The following is a 19,757-nucleotide window of genomic DNA, read 5'->3' as shown; positions in this document are numbered from 1 at the left end:
ACTCAAATAAATATTCTTTACATTGAAAACAGATTTTTTCCCTATTAAATAAAATGTTAATCATACAATAAAAAAGAGGTTACCATGCATAAAGGATTTGGTAATAATTAGATGTGACTGAGTTTATTTTTATCGTTAGGTATGTTAATATTTATTAGTAGACTGAGACTAACATAATTACAGTGATTATCCAACTTAGAGATAAAATTTTTAGTAAATAAGTTTTTGTAGTTTTGACTTTCTTGTTTCAATCATTTTTGTAGCATTGAAATTCTCTATTACTGCAGCAGGCTAGGTTATTTGTATATCAATCCCTGCTTGTCTTTATAAAATTGAAATTTTTTTCTTATACTTGTTATTTAAGAAACAAACATACATTGTATTGTATAATATCACACTGAACCTTTCAGGTGGTGATTTTTAGTAAAGTTATACAAATCTCTTTCTGAGCCAACCTGTTTTAATTTTTACTTATAGCCACCTGGTTCATTCTCTAAGGAATATGTTTATTTTGAATATTAAATTATTTCACATTTTATCAGTGTCTCAAGATAACTCAACTGCTCAATTCACCATGGATATTTCTTGTCACATCCCTTCAAAATTTACTTCTTTGAAATTTGTAACAAAATTACCATTATTCCTGATCTCCATATGTAGCAACACAAAAAACTAATAGAGCAATGATCATTTGCACTCACATATTCCCTAAGGCCAGGCATGGCTGGGTGGTTAAGGCACTCGACTTATAATCTGAGGGTCACGGGTTTGAATCCCCATTGTACAAAACATGCTCACCCTATCAGCCGTTGGGACATTATAATGTGACAATCCATCCCACTATTCACTGGCAAAAAAGTAGCCCAAGAGTTGGCAGTGGGTGATGATGACCAGCTCCCTTCCTTCTAGTCTTACACTGCTAAATTAGAGACAGCTAGCACAGATAGCTCTCGTGTAGGTTTGCGCAAAATTCAAAACAAACCAAACCACAGTTTCCCCAATTTCCACTCTCTCAACCATTTTTATATGTCTGATTGTTTAGACTATTGAAGATAATTTCAGTGATAAAAAATACTTTTGTGTATATTTCATAGTTAAATCTCAGTATACTGTTAGGTTACTTGATGATTTAAAGTAGTTTAGTTATGTTAACCCCAGGTGTTGATTTAAGTAAGAGTGAACAAACAAAAAGATGTAAAATAAATGAATATATTAAATGTTCGTAAAAGATGTGTATATATAATATTTAGTCCATTGTTATTCTACATCCATTTTTAAAAAATACTGAGATTGTAAGTTTAGGAGAGGAAGTATCTTATCTTTGTGAGAAAGTTTATTTTTTGTGATGATATATTGTTTATTTCAAATAGCCAAATATGTAAAATTGAATTTCAGCAAAAGAACATTTGTCATAACATGATTTTTATGTTAAACTATATAATTCTTTAAAGCCAAATCAAATTTATGTTATACCAGGTACAGAATTTTATTTTATTTAAGTTCCTTTTATATTTCTTTTTTTGGAATAGAAAACACAATATTAGCACTGGTAGTGGTATGTGGAAAACTAAAGGTTTTGTCAGTTAATCAAAGACTGAACACACTATTTGGTAGTAGCCCAGAAATGTCACAGCCTGAGTCTGTAGAGAAGGCAAATAATTATGCTCTAATCCCTACTATGACCTCAGGACGCTGTGCTGTAGGGACAGCTGACTTTCAAGGGAAACTTTTAGTGTGTGGTAAGTAAGAATTAAGAATATTGTAGCCAGTGCTAAGTGGTATTACAGTTGTACCTCAAATAAAACAGAATATAAGACACCTAAAATTTATACACATACATATATATATGTGTGGTTTTGTGCATTTAATATTCACTTCCAAACACTCCTGGGTGAGAGAACAGTCACTCACCTTTTCTTTGAAAGTTTATGACTCTAAGTTGTGTTATTTTCTAAGATATGGTCACTATACCGTAATTAAATGTAATTTTGTTTATTTCTGTATGCTCTAAATCCTGCTACTTTGCTAAATAAATCCTTGTATTTTATAAGATAAATTCCTAAGTGATGTATTGTGTACCAAAAAAGTCCCAAGTTACATTGTCTATTCAACTAATCCAACTTGCTGTATTATATTAATTTTCTCATTTTACTTTCAGGTGTGAAGTATATCATACTTACTGAATTACCCTTTTCCCCAATACATTTGAATTTGTGTAGGAAAAATGGTGTATTAATATAGTTTGCAAACTTTATTTTATAGTAGATGTTAAGTGTTTTGGCAGATTGACTTGCTTTGACATTTGGCTTGACAAAAAAAAGTACAAAATGAAAAAATATTAATTCTATGACATTTGTTTCAGGTCGTAAAGTTTTTTATTATTTTATTTCAGGTGGGTATGACAGAGGGGAGTGCCTACGAACTGTTGAACTTTATGACCCTTTTACAAACAGTTGGGCTAAGCTTGAGTCTATGAAAGTACCCCGTGGCAGGTTCAACATCACAGTTTTAGACAATGAAGTATATGCCATTGGTGGTTCAGATGGAACCAAGGAATTGAACTCCATTGAAGTGTACAGCGCTGCTACAGCTGGGTGGAAACTTTCTTCATCAATGAGTATTTGTAGGTCTAATTGTGGTAGGTAATATCTTACAATTCCTTCTAACTTTTTTTCATTGTAACTCTATTTGCTTTTGGTGTGCACACAGTTAACTTGAGATGATTTTTGAAAAGCATTCTGAAATTTCTATTGTAATTAATGCAGCTGGGTTACACACACCAAAAAGAAAAGTGGCAACAAACCAAGTGGTAAATTTACCAGTTCAGATAAGAGTAACTTAAACAAAGTGGGATATATAAACATGACAGTTTTCTAGAGATTGTTCCACAAAGTTCAGCAGATTGTTTTTAAAATTTTAGGAAAGTTAATTTGATGATATGCTCATATTTTTATAGAAAACAATTTATTAAAATTTGAAGAAATAAATGTTAGAAATCAGAATATGATGAGTGTATCAACTACATAGGTTCATTTGTAGAAAGCTTTGCTGTTAAAGATTCTGTTTGAAAACTGGAAAGAAAAAGAAGTTAATTACATGCTTATATCACTTCACAGTTAGGCAGGAAGGTAAAATAAGTGAGAATATTACATGATTGGGATAACTCTGTTAGAGCATAAAGAAAAGTATTTTGAAAACTAGAATATTTATTTGTTGTTCACAGAATTTTTATTAAGAAATTAGAAAGTAAGCTATGCAAAATGTAAACTGAGTTAGTTATTTTCAATAGTTTTTTATGTAAGTAAACTGTGAATGAAACTTCATTCATATATTAATATTTTTATCTATTCAAGATTGATAATAGTACACTTAAAATATTTAATAACGTTGCAAATTTATATGGTTTTTGTACCATATAAAAAAGTTTTGTTTTTAGAGAGTATAATCATAAATTCACAGTTGTTCCCTGCTGTTATAACATTCATTTAAAACAAGTAGTAGTAACTATTTCACACATTTTGACCTGTTTTAAAATGTTCTGAGTAATTTTTGTAACATTTTCCATGACTTGAAATGGAAACAGTTTTTTAGTGCGAGTGTGTTGGTACTTCTGCACATTTCTTTTTAATCTAAGAAATATGAAAAACAATTAATTAATACAATGAAGGTATTTCTTTCACTTTGATGTTTTAGGTATCACAACATTTGAGGTATGTACAGAAGTCTTGACCTGAAAACAACTACTTCCTGATCATCTCTCTTCCAAAATTTAAGTCTTTAACTTTTGGCCAGGATGTCACCAATCAGTAAATGTTCTTCTGCAAATTGATGTGTGATGTCAACAGTACAGAGAAATTCATTTGTTATTGTAGAAATCCTTATTAATCCTTGGTCTGTGATGTAGTTTGTTTATTGTGAAGTAGAAGGTTGTATGTTATTGTGGATGATAATTCACGTATTTTATATATAACTCAAACTTTAGGGTTCTAAAGGGAAAACGGAGTTCTTTTGTTACGTGGATACAAAGTAAAAATTATAAATATGTGGTAGTGAATCACTACCTGTTCAGGCATAATATTTGAGATATGTATTATTCTGTATGCTTTGGTACTGTTGGCTTTATACATATTGGAAAGTTTTTATGGTATTAATGTCATTTGACTATTTGATACTTTTTCTTTCATTGATTTCTAAAAATTCTCAGTGCTGGTGATTCATTTAGAACTAGAAATTATGCTATTATGTGTGTTGTTTTGATTTCTGAATTTATCAATTTATTCAAATATTCCAATAAACAATATTTTGTGTACATTGTTCAGAATATGTACACAAGGCATAATATATACCATCTGTATGTAATTATTGAAAATATAGACTAGACAGAAATTAAAATATTCTTGAAACACAACATCAAAATATAATTTTATTTTTAATTTATCTTCTTTCCAGTTAACACTGATTGACAATAGTTTAAATATAAATGTTTTACATTTTTTCATGTCTTTCAAAGTAGCATCTGTACATGGAGCAACAAATTTAAATGAAAAAAATCACGGGTTCATTTTATTGCTGTGTCTTTTGGTTATCATGAAAAGTGTTATTTTCAACTTTAGTTCCCCCCCCCAGACAGTAATAGATACATTCTTTTGTATATATTAGGTTTGTGCTGCTTAAAACTGTTTTTGAGTGTTTCAACAAAATGGAGAAAATAGGTCAATAAAAGTAATATAATAACAAACCTGTAATGCTCTTTGCTTAATTTTTTATTATCCTTTTCTGCAGAAGTTCATGGACTTATTCTCTTATGAAATATTTAGTAGGTTTACTCAGTCCTTTGTATAGATGCAACAGTATTTCGTACTTGATGTCTTCTTTCAGGTGTTTGTTGCTTAAATGGAAGCATTTTTGTAATTGGTGGTTGGAATGGACAGAGAGGCTTGACTCACTGTGAAGTCTACGAACCTAAAACTCAGTTGTGGATGAATATTGCACCTCTTTCAGTTGGTATGTGACAAAAAATATTGATTTTGTGGAATAATTTGAATTATGAAACTAAAACTGTAGTTATGATTGTTGAAAATGATATTCTGCACATGTGGCTCTTAAAAATTATCCTGATATTAATTTATGAGGTTTCAAGAATCAATGGAATCACTTTAATAATTTAGGTCGGTACCAAGCTGGGGTTGGAACTATGAATGGAGAAGTATATGCTGTTGGTGGTTGTGACTCCTGGAGTTGCATTAACTCTGTGGAAAAATATGACCCTTCTGCTAATTTGTGGTCTTTTGTTGCTTCAATGCACACAGCACGTAGAGGTTGTGGAGTGTCTGTCTTTAATGGTATGGAATACAAATTTTTAATTTTTTTAAATAATGATTGTTAAATATTTATTTTTATGATGTACATGTGAATGAAATATTTGGGGTAACCATGTTTTTGTTTATGTGGTAGGTAAGCTATATGCTGTGGGAGGTCATGATGGTATTCGCTCACTTTCAAGTGTAGAAATCTACGATCCACAAACTAATGTGTGGAGTTCTGGACCAAATCTGACGACTTGTCGAGCCAATGTTGGAGTCTGCGTTGTTGGAAATCGTTTGTATGCTGTTGGAGGATTCAGTGGAAAGACATTTCTTAACACTGTTGAATTTCTGGATTCTCAAACTAATGAGTTTACTAATTTGGTTTTAAGAGAAGTTACCTCCTCCCTGGATGAAGACAATGGTTTGTTTGGTTCAGACTACCAGAATATTGCATAATTTCCTTGCAAGCTGTACATTTTATTTCTATAAACAATGTTACTGAAGGGTACCAAAACAACAACAAAAAACGTGTCTAACATCTTTAAAACATTTTTGATTAAGTCATAAGTGACATAGAAGTTTCAAAATTATAAAGGCAATTTTTTTTGAGGGGGGATATTACTTTTCTAAATTTAAAAGGGAAGAATTCTTGCTAATTTAGAATTTTGCATTGGATTATTATCATCTCCTCTATTAGACTGTGTAGTAAATTAATGTTTATGAATTTATTGTGAAACTGCATACTGCTATAAAAGTAAAGTTTAAGCATAGTTACTCATGCATTACTCCAATTATTTGGAACTTTGAATAGACTATTTTTAGGGGGGGAATATTTTAAATAAATGAATGAGAGAATATATTTCATGATATGTATTGATAAGCAAATATGGATTTTAAAAATCCTTTCTCTAAATTTGTGGATCTAGCCACCATGTAAAGTATATGTAAATAAGAAGTTTATTAAGTTACAGATGTTAATTTGTTGAACTTCATGCCAGTTAAAAAAATCCACTTATTATTGTGAAATGAAATTCTAAAGTATGAAAATTTGGAATATATTTGTAGTGGAAATGTTTTAGCTAGCATGTACCATTACTACATAGCAGTTTAAACATCATTAACACCACTTTCACAAAATTTTCAGGGAATTGTGTTGGTATTCTCAGTAACTTAAGAGTTAGTTAAATATGAATCATCACATATCCAATTAAGTTGAGTAACAATTTTCTTCACACTGTTGTTTCAAGGCATACTTTGAATATTAAAAGATTTTAAAAATAGTTGAAATACTGATTGCCTTCTATTCTTATAAGATTTTTTAAAGTTTTTACTTGCATATATTGTATGAAATGTATATATGAACTGGTTCAAGTTTCATCCATCAATTTTGTATGTATAGTACTTTATTGGCAAGAGTAAGTTTTCTTTAATAAAAACATTATATAGCCATTTAAGCACTTCACTAAATTTTAAAACTTGGCCAATATTAGCTTTATTCACCTGACTTTTACCAGAATACTAATACCACCAATCAAATCAATACAGTATTTGAACATTAAGCCCAAGCTTTTTAGTGGTAACTTAATATTTCTCTCATTATCTGTGTTGTTATGCTCAGTATTTTCTTTCAGTATTTCTGCCTGAAATATTCTATAAGTTTTTTTGTTTTTTTTTACAATATTTAATTACATTGTTTTTAATTAGAAAAGCTGTAAAACATGAAAATTATCAGTTTAGAGAGTTTTCATATTGGGATTTACCTGAAGACTCAAATTGCAAATGCATCTTTTTGTTACATGGTTTTTCATACTTTGTTCATGACTTTAAGCCAGTTTTCAATAATTTGTACTTTATTGTGCTGCAGGAAATTCATATTTATTTTGGGTGTATTTAGAGGACTTTAGAAAAGTAAAATGAAAATTAAAATTTAATGCACTTAATGCAAGATTTATATAAAAGTCAATTTTTTTCATTTCTAACTTATGTTCTTAACATTAAAAGGTCTTTTAGTTAAGTATGCAATATATGACAAAATTTATACATTTTTTTACAGTTTATTCTTTAATTTTTTATAGTTTTGTCACATTCTTTAGGATTTGTTTAAAAAAAAACAGGAATAAATTACTTCTGGGACAGCTGCCCTTCCTTCTTTTTATTTGTAAAGTATAAAATCACTGAACTTGTGCTATTTTTATGCTGAATATAATTTTCAGGTAGATATAATGATGCAAAAAAAATCCTTTGTTTTTTAACTAATTCTATACCTGAACATCTGTAATTTTTACTTATACATGATGTCTCTGGACTTTTCCCAAAGTTTTTGTAAGTATTTAGATGTTTATCATGTGTTTACCTTGAGGAATGCTCAGTCTAATTAATTTTGTTCTATTGTGTTAACAACAATGCTCTCCTGTTATTGGGTATAGGTATGGTTTGTTTTTATCAAATTGCGGGGGGGGGGAACATGCATTCACTTTCCCTCATTTAGTGCATGGTAATATTAAAAGCTAAAACGTGCATTCTGAATCACAAATAACTAGCTTTTGTAGAAACCATCAGGTTAAAAATATAATGTACACATGTATTTTATCAGGTATGTCATTTCTTTGTCTACAAATATATTTTGTGAAAAATATTTAGCCTGTGTGTTACTAGTCTAGGCTTTTTGTTTCAAAATATAATTGAGTCCTTGATGCCACTAATATATTTTAAGGATGCTTATTTTTCTACTTTTCTGTGTTATTTAATCTGTTTTACAGTAGAAATAGGCTGTAAATCACAAAATGAAAAATAATGAAGTCTGAAGGTTCAAAATGGTGCTTAGGGAGTTTCTGGATATCTTACTGTATGTTAATCAAAATGTACATACATAAACTTAGTAGTAACGATTTCTGCACGCTGCAACACGTTGACAGGGTATTTATTTAATATTATGTCAAGAATAACACATACAAACATCATAGTACACAGAACAATTCACTTCATCAACCTTAACATTCCAAGTTTCTTTGGTTTTTTGCCAAGGTGTCATCAACTGAACTGATCATTTTGCTTACATAATGATGATAAATGTGTACAGTACTCTGCTTTAAAAACAACCAAGGTAATTTTATTATTTTAAATCAATAGCAAAGAAAAACTAAAAGAGTAACAATGATAATTATTTCAGAAGGTAGCAGTGGTACATTTCTGCAAATCAAGTCCAAATTATAAATTAACAAAAATGTGTTCTCCAGATAAAATAACATCCTGATATAACCTAAACACAACTATTAAAGCTATTGATTAAATAATACTTGACTCTTTACTATGGTATATTTTAATGTTCATTAAGCTATGCGAGATACCATATATGTAAATGTTCTGGAGTAAAATAATACAAGTGCAGTTGTACTAAAGCAGCAGTGTTGACATAAAACTAAATAACCTTCCCCAAGTATTCATAAACCAGTATGAATTGTTAAAACTCAGAAACAACATGAATTTGTTTTATAAACAATTAGACATTGTCTAAAAATCATTTAGAAAAGAAAGCTGGATTAAAACTACAATTGTCATATTACGCCAGATGTCCTTTAAGGAATTCTTCCACAGTATCAGTATCCCATTTCTGGATACTCAGCTCTTCCTGCACATGTCCAGCTTCATCATACATCTTAATCACTGGATCTGCACCACGCACGTATTTAATCTTCAGGCCTGGGAACTGATGGGGGCGATCACTCTTCACAAATGCTACAGGTTCAAAATATTAATTATACAATTATTAAAGTTTATCATCCATCTGTAAATTAAATGTAAAAAAAGCCAGTAATTAAGTTTATCCAATGTGTATGACATCATATCCATTAACTAACATAGTACAACTTATTTGTGAGCCTGTATCCAACATTAAACAGTTCTTAGCAGTAAGTAAAATGCATAATTGCACAATTAAGTGATTCTACAACTATAGCATTATATTATTTTAAAATGAAAAACATAATAGCGTGTGTGTGTGTGTAATATTTATCAGGCAAGACCATTAATATACCATGAAAAATTAAAATTGTGCTTTAAAAGTGTATCAAATGTAAAAAAACATAGAAGATAAAATTTGTTATTGAAAATTACTGTAAGGGCACCAAAATAGAAATATGGATATCCTGTTTCTTCAGTAATTTATCCAAAAATGCAGATGCTTAAAACATTAATAATTAAGGGGTAGGACACAGGTGCTTCAATCTTTAATATCCTAAATACATTTACAAACACACTGTCTATGACCTACTGGAGGCAGGTAGATACTACTTAATAATACTGATATAATTAGCTTACCACTAACTTTTATACATCAGAGAGACTATAATCCCTAACCTCAACCCTTTTAAACTCTTAAAAACCCATCAATATTTGAAATTAGATATTTTGAAGCTGTTACACAGACATTGGCAACCAAATAATTACACTTTTTACTTTTGTATTACTGTGATGTCAAAATGTGAATTTGCACAAGTGCTTTATATGTATATACTTTTATGTACACTACAAAAAATTTGTACCACTATATTTTATAAATCTAAGTTTAGGTTCTTAAAGGAAAAAGAAGTGCTCACTAATAAGTCAATATCAGCTTCCTTTCTGATGTTTTAAAATGTAAGATTGCATATAACTGTTTCAACAAAAAATATCAATTAATTATTTGCATATCTTGAATCCTTTAAACCCTTTCCATTTTCCTTAGTTCAGACTAATTCTTCACATCCCACCAAAGTCTGGATCCAGGGCCGTAGAGTTTTTACACCCCATTGGGGGGTGATTTTACAACCACTTATGTGGACTGTTCATTTTGCAAATTGGTAATCTCTGATTACGTGAACCTGAAAGCTGTAAACATGCAGTCACAGAATCATCTTGTTGTGACAATACTTGCATGTATACTTAGGCCTACTGACTGATACTTACAAACTATCGCTTAGATGGAAAAGCTTAGAAGCACGCCTATATTAAAGATGTACATTTCGGCTATTGAAAAAGCCTACATCTAGGCCTAATTATGTAATTCAATTGGTAAGAAGATGAGAATCATAAGAACAAACACATAATTTGTAGACCTGTGATACAATAAAACAATTCAACAGACCAAACTGTAGGGGATGATTGTATGCACCATACCACCCACCTCAAATGAAGGGAAATGTATCCCACCCATCCCCCCAGGATCTACACCCCTGTCTGGATCCATTTTTAGCAGCATTCAGTCATGTTTGTAGAAGTTATCAGGAAAATAAAACATTTCTTCAATACGTAATTTAATCAGTGATAATGTTACACAACATGTGCCAGACTATGTTGTTGTACCTATTTCAATATATTTTAATACAAAAGATATAGCATGAAGATGTTTTTTTTCCTGATAAAATGGCCAAAACCTAGATAGCACTACATAAGCAGTATGCTACTTTAAATTGAATAGCAAGTGGCTTCACAGTTTGAATTAGGGCAAACAAAAAAGGAAAATATACTGCAGTTATTTAACAGAAATAATGTTAACAGTTCAAATCATGAACATAACCAATGACCAATTTCAAAGCTGGTTCAACACAGGTAAATAAACACTACTACTAATAATAATAGGTTGGTATTGTTATCAATTCACTCGCATGTACTTTGTTAAATCATACAAAATAATTCATTCATAGTGAACAATTTCAAAATGTGTATACATACATGCATATTAATAAAATTATTTTATCATTCTTTAGAATACCGTAGATACTTCATTTCTTTTGTAAAGAAAGATAAAACTTGCTATATTAAACATATTAGGATATCATCTAAAAAATATTTGAAAAAATAATTTGAAATTACCTGGAAAAAATTGTGAGAATAAATTAAACATCAAGTGTTATTATGGCTGAAATAGCAGCTGATTTAACCCTTTCATAAGTGGTATAGAATGCATCTATTTTGAGCCTATTCAAATAATGTATTTAAAAATTTCCATGCCATTTCTGCATGTCCTTAACCATGCTTTCATTTATCATATGTTGCAAGGTCCAAAACATATAGTAGTCCTTCTACTGTATGTAAATTGTTGTATAAATTGTTTAACCTTGGAACTTCCTGAATACTGCAAGCTTTGCCTGAGTAAGGATGAAGGGTTTTCAATATTTTCAGTTGGATTTTAGTTCTTGCTCTTTCTCAAAAGAAACTCTGCTTTACTCCAGCAGTCAGTTAAAGTGAATAGGAAGTTGTAAGTCAGTCATTTTAGTCATCTAAATACAGATATCACTGGGTGTGAAAATTTGTTCACTTTCAATTGTATATCTTTTTCCTTTGCTGCACATTTGATTTATTCTCTGAATCATATTTCCAGAATTTGTATCTCAGCAGATACTTTTCACCACCTGACAGATGCCAGTGTAAGCGAATAGAACATTGTTACATGTAGTTTTATAAAATTCTGAAATTCAAAGAAAGTAATGTATAGTTGAATACCTAGAAAAATAAAACACTGCAAACTTGTTGCAAGAAGTTTGCTTTTGAGTATGTTATGGGTCATATTGGTAAGTATGTCAGTCTTCTACGTTTTAAAATTTAAAGATAATACACTCCACTCTTTTGCAACAAACCTTGAAATCTTGTGCATTTATCTAGAAAGCTAGCCAGTTAGAACAATATTGTTTCTTGGATTTATGTTCCACATACTACTATAGGATCAAATATAGAACTGAATAGCTGAACCAACAAGCATACGTTTAAATGTCCATCAAAAGGGCTGTTCTAATTAAAATGAAAAAAACACAGTTAACCAAGTACATTCTAACTCTATTTCAGTTTTAATTGACATGTGTACTCCCACAAGTGGGCCACAACCTCCTTTTAGTTATGGATTGTATAATACACTGGTGAGTCTGGGACAATTATGTTTCAAAGTCAAATTTCTCTTGTGGCATATGAATTTGGGACATTGACTGACTCTTTATCACCCCTTGAATGCTTAATATTTAATTTATTTTGTAGCACAAAATGTGTCAAGTTTATTAAAAAACAGCACTCTCAGAGCAATGGCTTACTAAAATATCCACTGAGAAATCTAAGATTAAAGATGAAAGATTATTTATTCATAAGGTCAACAATTATCTAGTATTACATAACATATATATAAATGTCTATATTGATGCAACTATTCAAATAACACAATCACAGCTTAATGTAAGGCAATTGTTCTCAGTCTGTGATCCATAGGCTCCTTTTAGGTGGTTCTTGTAGGTAAAAGTTGCATAATTATACCAAGGAAGTGGCAGCATAATATATATCCCATTGTGGTCTGTCAAGGTAAAAAAATCCAGACAGTCCACAAAAAATAGTTTGATAGTTACTAATCTAGAGGACAATCTACATCTTACATTTATAAAAACATACAATGAACACTACAAATGGTTATAACTGAGTAAATGTAAATATAATGAAAAAAGTGGTCTTTCAGGACAAATGGTACTTGAATATCAAAGTGAAAATTAAGATATATCTACCCTGTATTTGTGGATAGGCCCCTATTTTTCATCCACAAACCTCAAGCTGGGCACGAGGATACTTCTAGAATAATAAAACAATGGAGGTTTTAAAGAAAAGAAATTTTAAAAAATCTCAGTAAAATTGGAAATTATTATATAACTGAAAACAAATTACACTTATAGTTTAAACCACATAAAAATTAGTACAATTACTGCAAATTTTTGAAATATGTAATTCATAAAATTACTGATGAGTGTTGTTTTGCAAAATGCAAGAAAAACTTGGATAAAAGATAATAAAGAATACATTTACAAGTCTGAATTAAAACTTTGTAATGTGAACACCACTACCTGATAGAGGGTGTCTACCCCAAACATCACAGAAGATAAAACTAGAAAATGTTTTCATTTAGACTTGTTCTTTATTACCATTTATTCAAATTCATAAAATTGTTTTTTACAGCACCTGAGAATAAGTATTTACAGAAGAGATGGTAATAGAATATAAAATCTTTAAAGTGTGAAATAATGGTAGTAGCAAGCTTAGGTATCTGATAACTTGCTATTTCTTTTACTTGAGTGGTTATGTTTGATTTTAAAGATTGTAAACCAAGACTTTGGAAATCAGTCACTGGATATCATAAACCTTTTAATTATAATAATCATTTTCAAATAAATATATTTAATTTCATTACTATCAGTAATTTCACTGACTTTAAAAAGGTAGAATTAAAGGCTTGGAAACTCAAATAACAGAAACATCAGTAACCTTTCACTAGTAATCCTCTTACTAAAAAAAAGGTCAACAATTTCAAAGTTATTCAATAATTTGGGAAGATTATTACTACCCTGCATCAGTAAAGAACTTTGTATGACCATGTCACTCATAAATTTATCAGCATTCACATTAAATTAATTTTTGAAGTCATATTTTTTTAAACTCAATAATACACTTGTGCAATTTTGCCAGCATATTTTCCAACAGATGATAGTTATTCCATGAGAAAAAACTTCAGCCCACAAGTTTCAGAATTGTAATTACTTAACTAGGATTTTCACACATTACAAATCATAATAAATCTTTGCACATCAATCACACTTGTAGAAGTTCAGACATTCTTAAATACAATACTAAAGGTTTTCTTGACACAGACAAACAAGTTATTCTATAAACAATCACTCTAGAAAAGAAGTTTTTCCACTAAATTAAAAATGAAACATAAATATCTGGATTTAGAAATTAGCATCATTATTCAAACATTCAATTTTAATGTTTTTAATAAAACAGAAACTTTCACCTTTGAAGATACAAACTTTCTATTTCCAAATATAAATATTTCAAAGAAGTTAGTATGTTCATCATTCTCAGCTTATTAGATACAATAAAATCTGTTCACTGTTGTCACCAGAACTTTGTACTCTTACTTTCATAATCAAGATATTTCATTGCACATTTTAATCAATATTATGGATTCAGAAGTTTTACTCTTTCACAGCCTTTTAAATGCTTCCATATTTACACCTTGATTCCTTGAGATATTGTTTAGTGTAATAGTAAAATAATTGCCTTAATATATGGACTACCACTGATTTTTACCTTTAAGTTATTATTACAAACAGATATTTGGTATACATGAATATTGTATTTAGTATGATGCTATGACATTACTTTTTGTTATTACTTTAATTGCCATATCAGTAAGCATTGCAAACCTTCCTTTCTAAGTATTATTTTTATCAAACTTTTTACTTCCTAGAAATATATCAAGTTTCCTTTTTGGCTTTTACAGAAAAGTTAGCCATCTATACATGTTTGTTATAAGGAATAGATACAGTAAGTGTTAATGTTTTAAAGACACCATGCATTGTTTAGTATGTTTTCTTTGTATTTCACTTAATATTATTATACTTTACTGGATAGTTCAGGTATTTTTCTATGTATCATTTAGTATCTTTATAAACATTACCTTTTGGTTATACTATAGGAAATTTCTTGTTGCTAGCTCAACATAGTTCAAATAGTAAGTCTCTAAAAAATTGTTATAAATGTTACTCTTCTCAAATATTGCAGAGTAAGAGGTATTAATGACAATTTTTTAAAGAGATCTTTCTACTTGTAGGCTTTACAAACATGTATTTTATAATACTTTCTTTGAAGTTTACTACGTATTCATTACTGCATTTTAACAGACTCAGAACAACACTAAAAACATTATTTGATAACCCTCCTAAATGTGTGAACTAACATTATTTTTACATTTCATCAAATGAGTCTCCATTACAGAACAATAAATGGCATTGGTCCACAATCAAATGAATCTCCATTACAGAACAATAAATGGCATTGGTCCACAATCAAATGAATCTCCATTACAGAACAATAAATGGCATTGGTCCACAATCAAATGTAACTTTTCCAGCACTCTTCCCATGATTTATGTGGTTTTAGTTTAAGCTTCAGATTCCTTCAAAACATCAGGTGAAGCATTGAATTGTCCAAAATTCACATTTTAATTACTTATTTGAAAATTTCCATAATGAAAGCCCCAAGTTGTAATTACACTAAGTAACATAACTGTGTTAATTAAATCACAAAAAATATCAAGTATGAAAAAGAACCAATATATCACCTTAATAGGGTCTTTAGAACCACTAGCTCCACAACACTGATGGCAATTATCCACTAAAATCTCCAAGTCATGTTTTACAAGTTGATCACACCAATTACACATTAAATCTGATTTACGGAGTCCTAGCTGTAAACATTCTTCAGCTGATAATTCACATTTCACTAAGGAAATCTATACAAAATTAATAAAAATAAACTTTAATAGGTGTTTTTGTCAAGTAGTCAAATATGCACATTATGTATTTTCTCATTTTATTTCACTATATACTTTTAACAATGAAAGGTTGAATTTATAAACTTTTAATATAAATTCTACAACTGCAAAAATAACATTGTCACACTATACAGATTTCCCCCTAATTTACGGAGTTAGTTAAGATTCAGAAGATGGGATGGGCTACAGTTTGTTTGTTTTTTTTTCTAACAAGATAGTTTACTTATGGAATAAACAACTCTTAAGAGTAGTGGAAGTCAGCAATTTACCTGAATCAAGTATTTCCTATAGAATAAAGAGTGGTTTTAAATTGTTACATTTTGTATGTATTTACCATAGTTATGACAGTCAATACTGCTACTAATGAGAAAATATACATAAAAATTATCCTATACCAATTTGTTTCTTATAAGTATTTCAAAATTCAATTATCAAAGGACCAACTGAAAGATGATAGAAGTCAAAAGCGAAAGAAAAACCAAAAAACTCGACACGTATTTAACATACCAGGTAAATCAGCACTGAAATAAAAAAATTAAAGCATATATTGAACACAATATTATAGCTTGTATTTCAGGCTAGTACTAACAATACTACTCTGATGGCTAATATACCTTGTGAAACTAAAAATATAGAGTAACATTGACACTCGAAAGCTATGAGTTAGAACTCGGTGATAAGACTCAATTTTTTGTAATATTACTTAAGATAATAGTATTACTGAAAGCTTAAGATATTTTCGTCTTACTGTTCACATTAATATTTTAAAAGTTAATATTTTTGTTAATACGCAAGAAACCAAAATATACGAATACAACAAACCAAATTAAAATTATATTTCAAATATTACCAAACCAGTCACTATGCACAAAAAAAACTCCACACGTCAGCATCCATTATTTTCAACAATTGACAGTGTTGTACTGGTGTAGCTTCTTTAACACCGTATTCCCTCCAAACGCCAATTCAAGATATAACAATATTAATTAATATATCAATCCTACGCAATATTATTGAGTTATATTTTGCAAAATAAAATGTTAAGCAGCATATGAAATGTGCATAATTCAAATTTCAAATTCATGTGCGTGTAAAAATCATTTTAAAAGTAAATGAAAACAGCGTTAGTGATATATTTTGCTCATTTTATTTATTTTATATAGTTGGGAATTTACCAACAACATTAGTTATACTAGTCGTAATAACGGGATAGTAATAAATTCAAATTATGTTCAAAACATAAAATGTTTTCACAATGTGTTATTGAAGAAGTTATTTGAATTGATAACATAAAAAGTTCAAATGTTTTGGATTTTGTACAAAGCTCCACGAGAGCTATCTCCGATAGATGTACGTAATTAACATTGAAAAGCAGCTAGTCATCACCAACCACCGCCAACTTTGGAGCTACTCTTTAACCAACGAAAAGTAACACTGAGCATGACATTAAAACACCCACAAGGCTGAAAGAGCCACCATGTTTGGTAGGACGGGAATTCGAACTAGCAACCTTCAGAATGCTAGATTAATACCTTAATAACCTGACCATGCATGCCTGAGTATCCAAAGCCACCAAGATTAAGGTGTAAAGCTGATAGCTAGGAAAGGATTAGAAATCAATGATTTATTATCTTATATGCATCTTTTTGTTTTAGATTTATCTTTTGTCTCACACAAGAATTCTTTCGCACAATATTATAATTCATCATGATGATCAGTCAACTTTTGGAATTTAAACCATAGCTTTTGCAGAAAATAATCCACCCTAATTAGAGAGAATCATTAAGTTAATTTTCTTGTAAACCTACCGTTGTTCATTCGTCGTTATCGAAAGTGATTTTTTGGAATACTGATTAATACAAAATGTTATGTCAATGGTTGTTCAGATGATATAAATAGCTTAGGACCCTTACGTCCTACTTGAGGTGCAATCAGAATGGCTAATGATATGGATAGCGCTTACTACTGTGAGTAAATGTGAGATTTCTTGCATGCGAACTATAACAACAAGCGTACACAGTGTTTGAGTTTCATTAACGCAATAAAACTTTCGCATTTTGTTTTATGGCCTTGCAGTTAAAGAACTTGATTCTAAATTTGCGGGTTGTAGATTCGAATCTCATTACTGAAACATTATCGTCTTTTCATCCAGGGGAGATTATAAATGTGACCCACATGTATTATCAAGACAACTGGTGTAGGTGTTAGCACTTTAATTAAAATAAAGTACAGAACAAGATTTTTATTTTATTTAAAGTGCTAATACCCCTGCCAGCCGTCTTGAGAATACATTTTTACTCTCAATTACGTTCTTCAATGAAAAGGAGTAACACAAAAAATAATGTTGGATAGTATTGACTGATTGCATGACTTCTCTTAAGCGCATCATTTCTAAAAACATGCACGTTTTTAACAGTTCTTGGCTAGTTTCATTGTTTCATTTAATTTTGATACACTTAATAACGGTGCATGTTTTCTTAAAGTAAAGCCACATCGGGCTATCTGCTGAGGGGGATCGAACCCCCTGATCTTAGCGTTGTAAATCCGTAGACTTATCGCTGTACCAGCTGGAGAGCTTTTCAGTAAGTGCAAGCTATGTTTCAAATATTTTGATTTAAATGCTAACTAGATGGCCTATGACATTAAAGTCAAATAAATTTATGAAAATATTCCTAGAATATATATAAAGTTCGTGATAGAGAGATTTTTCAAAATAAACAGAAACAAGATACATTATAGATGTGAAAATCAGTGAAACTTTGAGTTGGTTTCAGTAAGTAGAGTCAAAGTGAAATATTCAGGTCAGAGTTAATTATTGTACACTGAGCATGACATTAAAACACCCACAAGGCTGAAAGAGCCACCATGTTTGGTAGGACGGGAATTCGAACTAGCAACCTTCAGAATGCTAGATTAATACCTTAATAACCTGACCATGCATGCCTGAGTATCCAAAGCCACCAAGATTAAGGTGTAAAGCTGATAGCTAGGAAAGGATTAGAAATCAATGATTTATTATCTTATATGCATCTTTTTGTTTTAGATTTATCTTTTGTCTCACACAAGAATTCTTTCGCACAATATTATAATTCATCATGATGATCAGTCAACTTTTGGAATTTAAACCATAGCTTTTGCAGAAAATAATCCACCCTAATTAGAGAGAATCATTAAGTTAATTTTCTTGTAAACCTACCGTTGTTCATTCGTCGTTATCGAAAGTGATTTTTGGAATACTGATTAATACAAAATGTTATGTCAATGGTTGTTCAGATGATATAAATAGCTTAGGACCCTTACGTCCTACTTGAGGTGCAATCAGAATGGCTAATGATATGGATAGCGCTTACTACTGTGAGTAAATGTGAGATTTCTTGCATGCGAACTATAACAACAAGCGTACACAGTGTTTGAGTTTCATTAACGCAATAAAACTTTCGCATTTTGTTTTATGGCCTTGCAGTTAAAGAACTTGATTCTAAATTTGCGGGTTGTAGATTCGAATCTCATTACTGAAACATTATCGTCTTTTCATCCAGGGGGAGATTATAAATGTGACCCACATGTATTATCAAGACAACTGGTGTAGGTGTTAGCACTTTAATTAAAATAAAGTACAGAACAAGATTTTTATTTTATTTAAAGTGCTAATACCCATGCCAGCCGTCTTGAAAATACATTTTTACTCTCAATTACGTTCTTCAATGACAAGGAGTAACACAAAAAATAATGTTGGATAGTAGTGACTGATTGCATGACTTCTCTTAAACGCATCATTTCTAAAAACATGCACGTTTTTAACAGTTCTTGGCTAGTTTCATTGTTTCATTTAATTTTGATACACTTAATAACGGCGCATGTTTTCTTAAAGTAAAGCCACATCGGGCTATCTGCTGAGGGGGGATCGAACCCCTGATCTTAGCGTTGTAAATCCGTAGACTTATCGCTGTACCAGCTGGAGAGCTTTTCAGTAAGTGCAAGCTATGTTTCAAATATTTTGATTTAAATGCTAACTAGATGGCCTATGACATTAAAGTCAAATAAATTTATGAAAATATTCCTAGAATATATATAAAGTTCGTGATAGAGAGATTTTTCAAAATAAACAG

The 19,757-nt window shown here is 30.3% G+C and overlaps 2 protein-coding genes across 2 annotated transcripts in view; one reads left to right on the top strand and one right to left on the bottom strand.

Moving 5' to 3' along the window:
• LOC143230846 (influenza virus NS1A-binding protein homolog) overlaps window positions 1-8,125 on the top strand; it is a 47,300-nt gene extending 39,175 nt beyond the window's left edge. Inside the window, exons 8-12 of the mRNA XM_076465092.1 lie at window positions 1,530-1,739; window positions 2,393-2,638; window positions 4,879-5,004; window positions 5,169-5,342; window positions 5,455-8,125. Of these exons, the coding sequence (XP_076321207.1) occupies window positions 1,530-1,739; window positions 2,393-2,638; window positions 4,879-5,004; window positions 5,169-5,342; window positions 5,455-5,762 (1,064 nt within the window). The 3' untranslated portion in view covers window positions 5,763-8,125. The remainder of the gene's footprint in view (window positions 1-1,529; window positions 1,740-2,392; window positions 2,639-4,878; window positions 5,005-5,168; window positions 5,343-5,454) is intronic.
• An 85-nt stretch (window positions 8,126-8,210) lies between these two features.
• LOC143230844 (selenoprotein F) lies at window positions 8,211-16,735 on the bottom strand. Its single transcript, XM_076465087.1, has 4 exons — window positions 16,499-16,735; window positions 15,436-15,606; window positions 12,824-12,887; window positions 8,211-9,041 (listed from the first exon to the last, which is right to left on the bottom strand). The coding sequence occupies exons 2-4, from the start codon at window positions 15,535-15,537 to the stop codon at window positions 8,866-8,868; spliced, it is 342 nt and encodes a 113-aa protein (XP_076321202.1). The 5' UTR covers window positions 15,538-15,606; window positions 16,499-16,735; the 3' UTR covers window positions 8,211-8,865.
• Between the last annotated feature and the right edge of the window lie 3,022 nt (window positions 16,736-19,757).

This window comes from Tachypleus tridentatus, chromosome 10 (assembly GCF_004210375.1).
Source record: "Tachypleus tridentatus isolate NWPU-2018 chromosome 10, ASM421037v1, whole genome shotgun sequence".
NCBI classification, from domain to species: Eukaryota; Metazoa; Arthropoda; class Merostomata; order Xiphosura; family Limulidae; genus Tachypleus; species Tachypleus tridentatus.
This window is presented reverse-complemented; position numbering and strand designations above follow the sequence as displayed.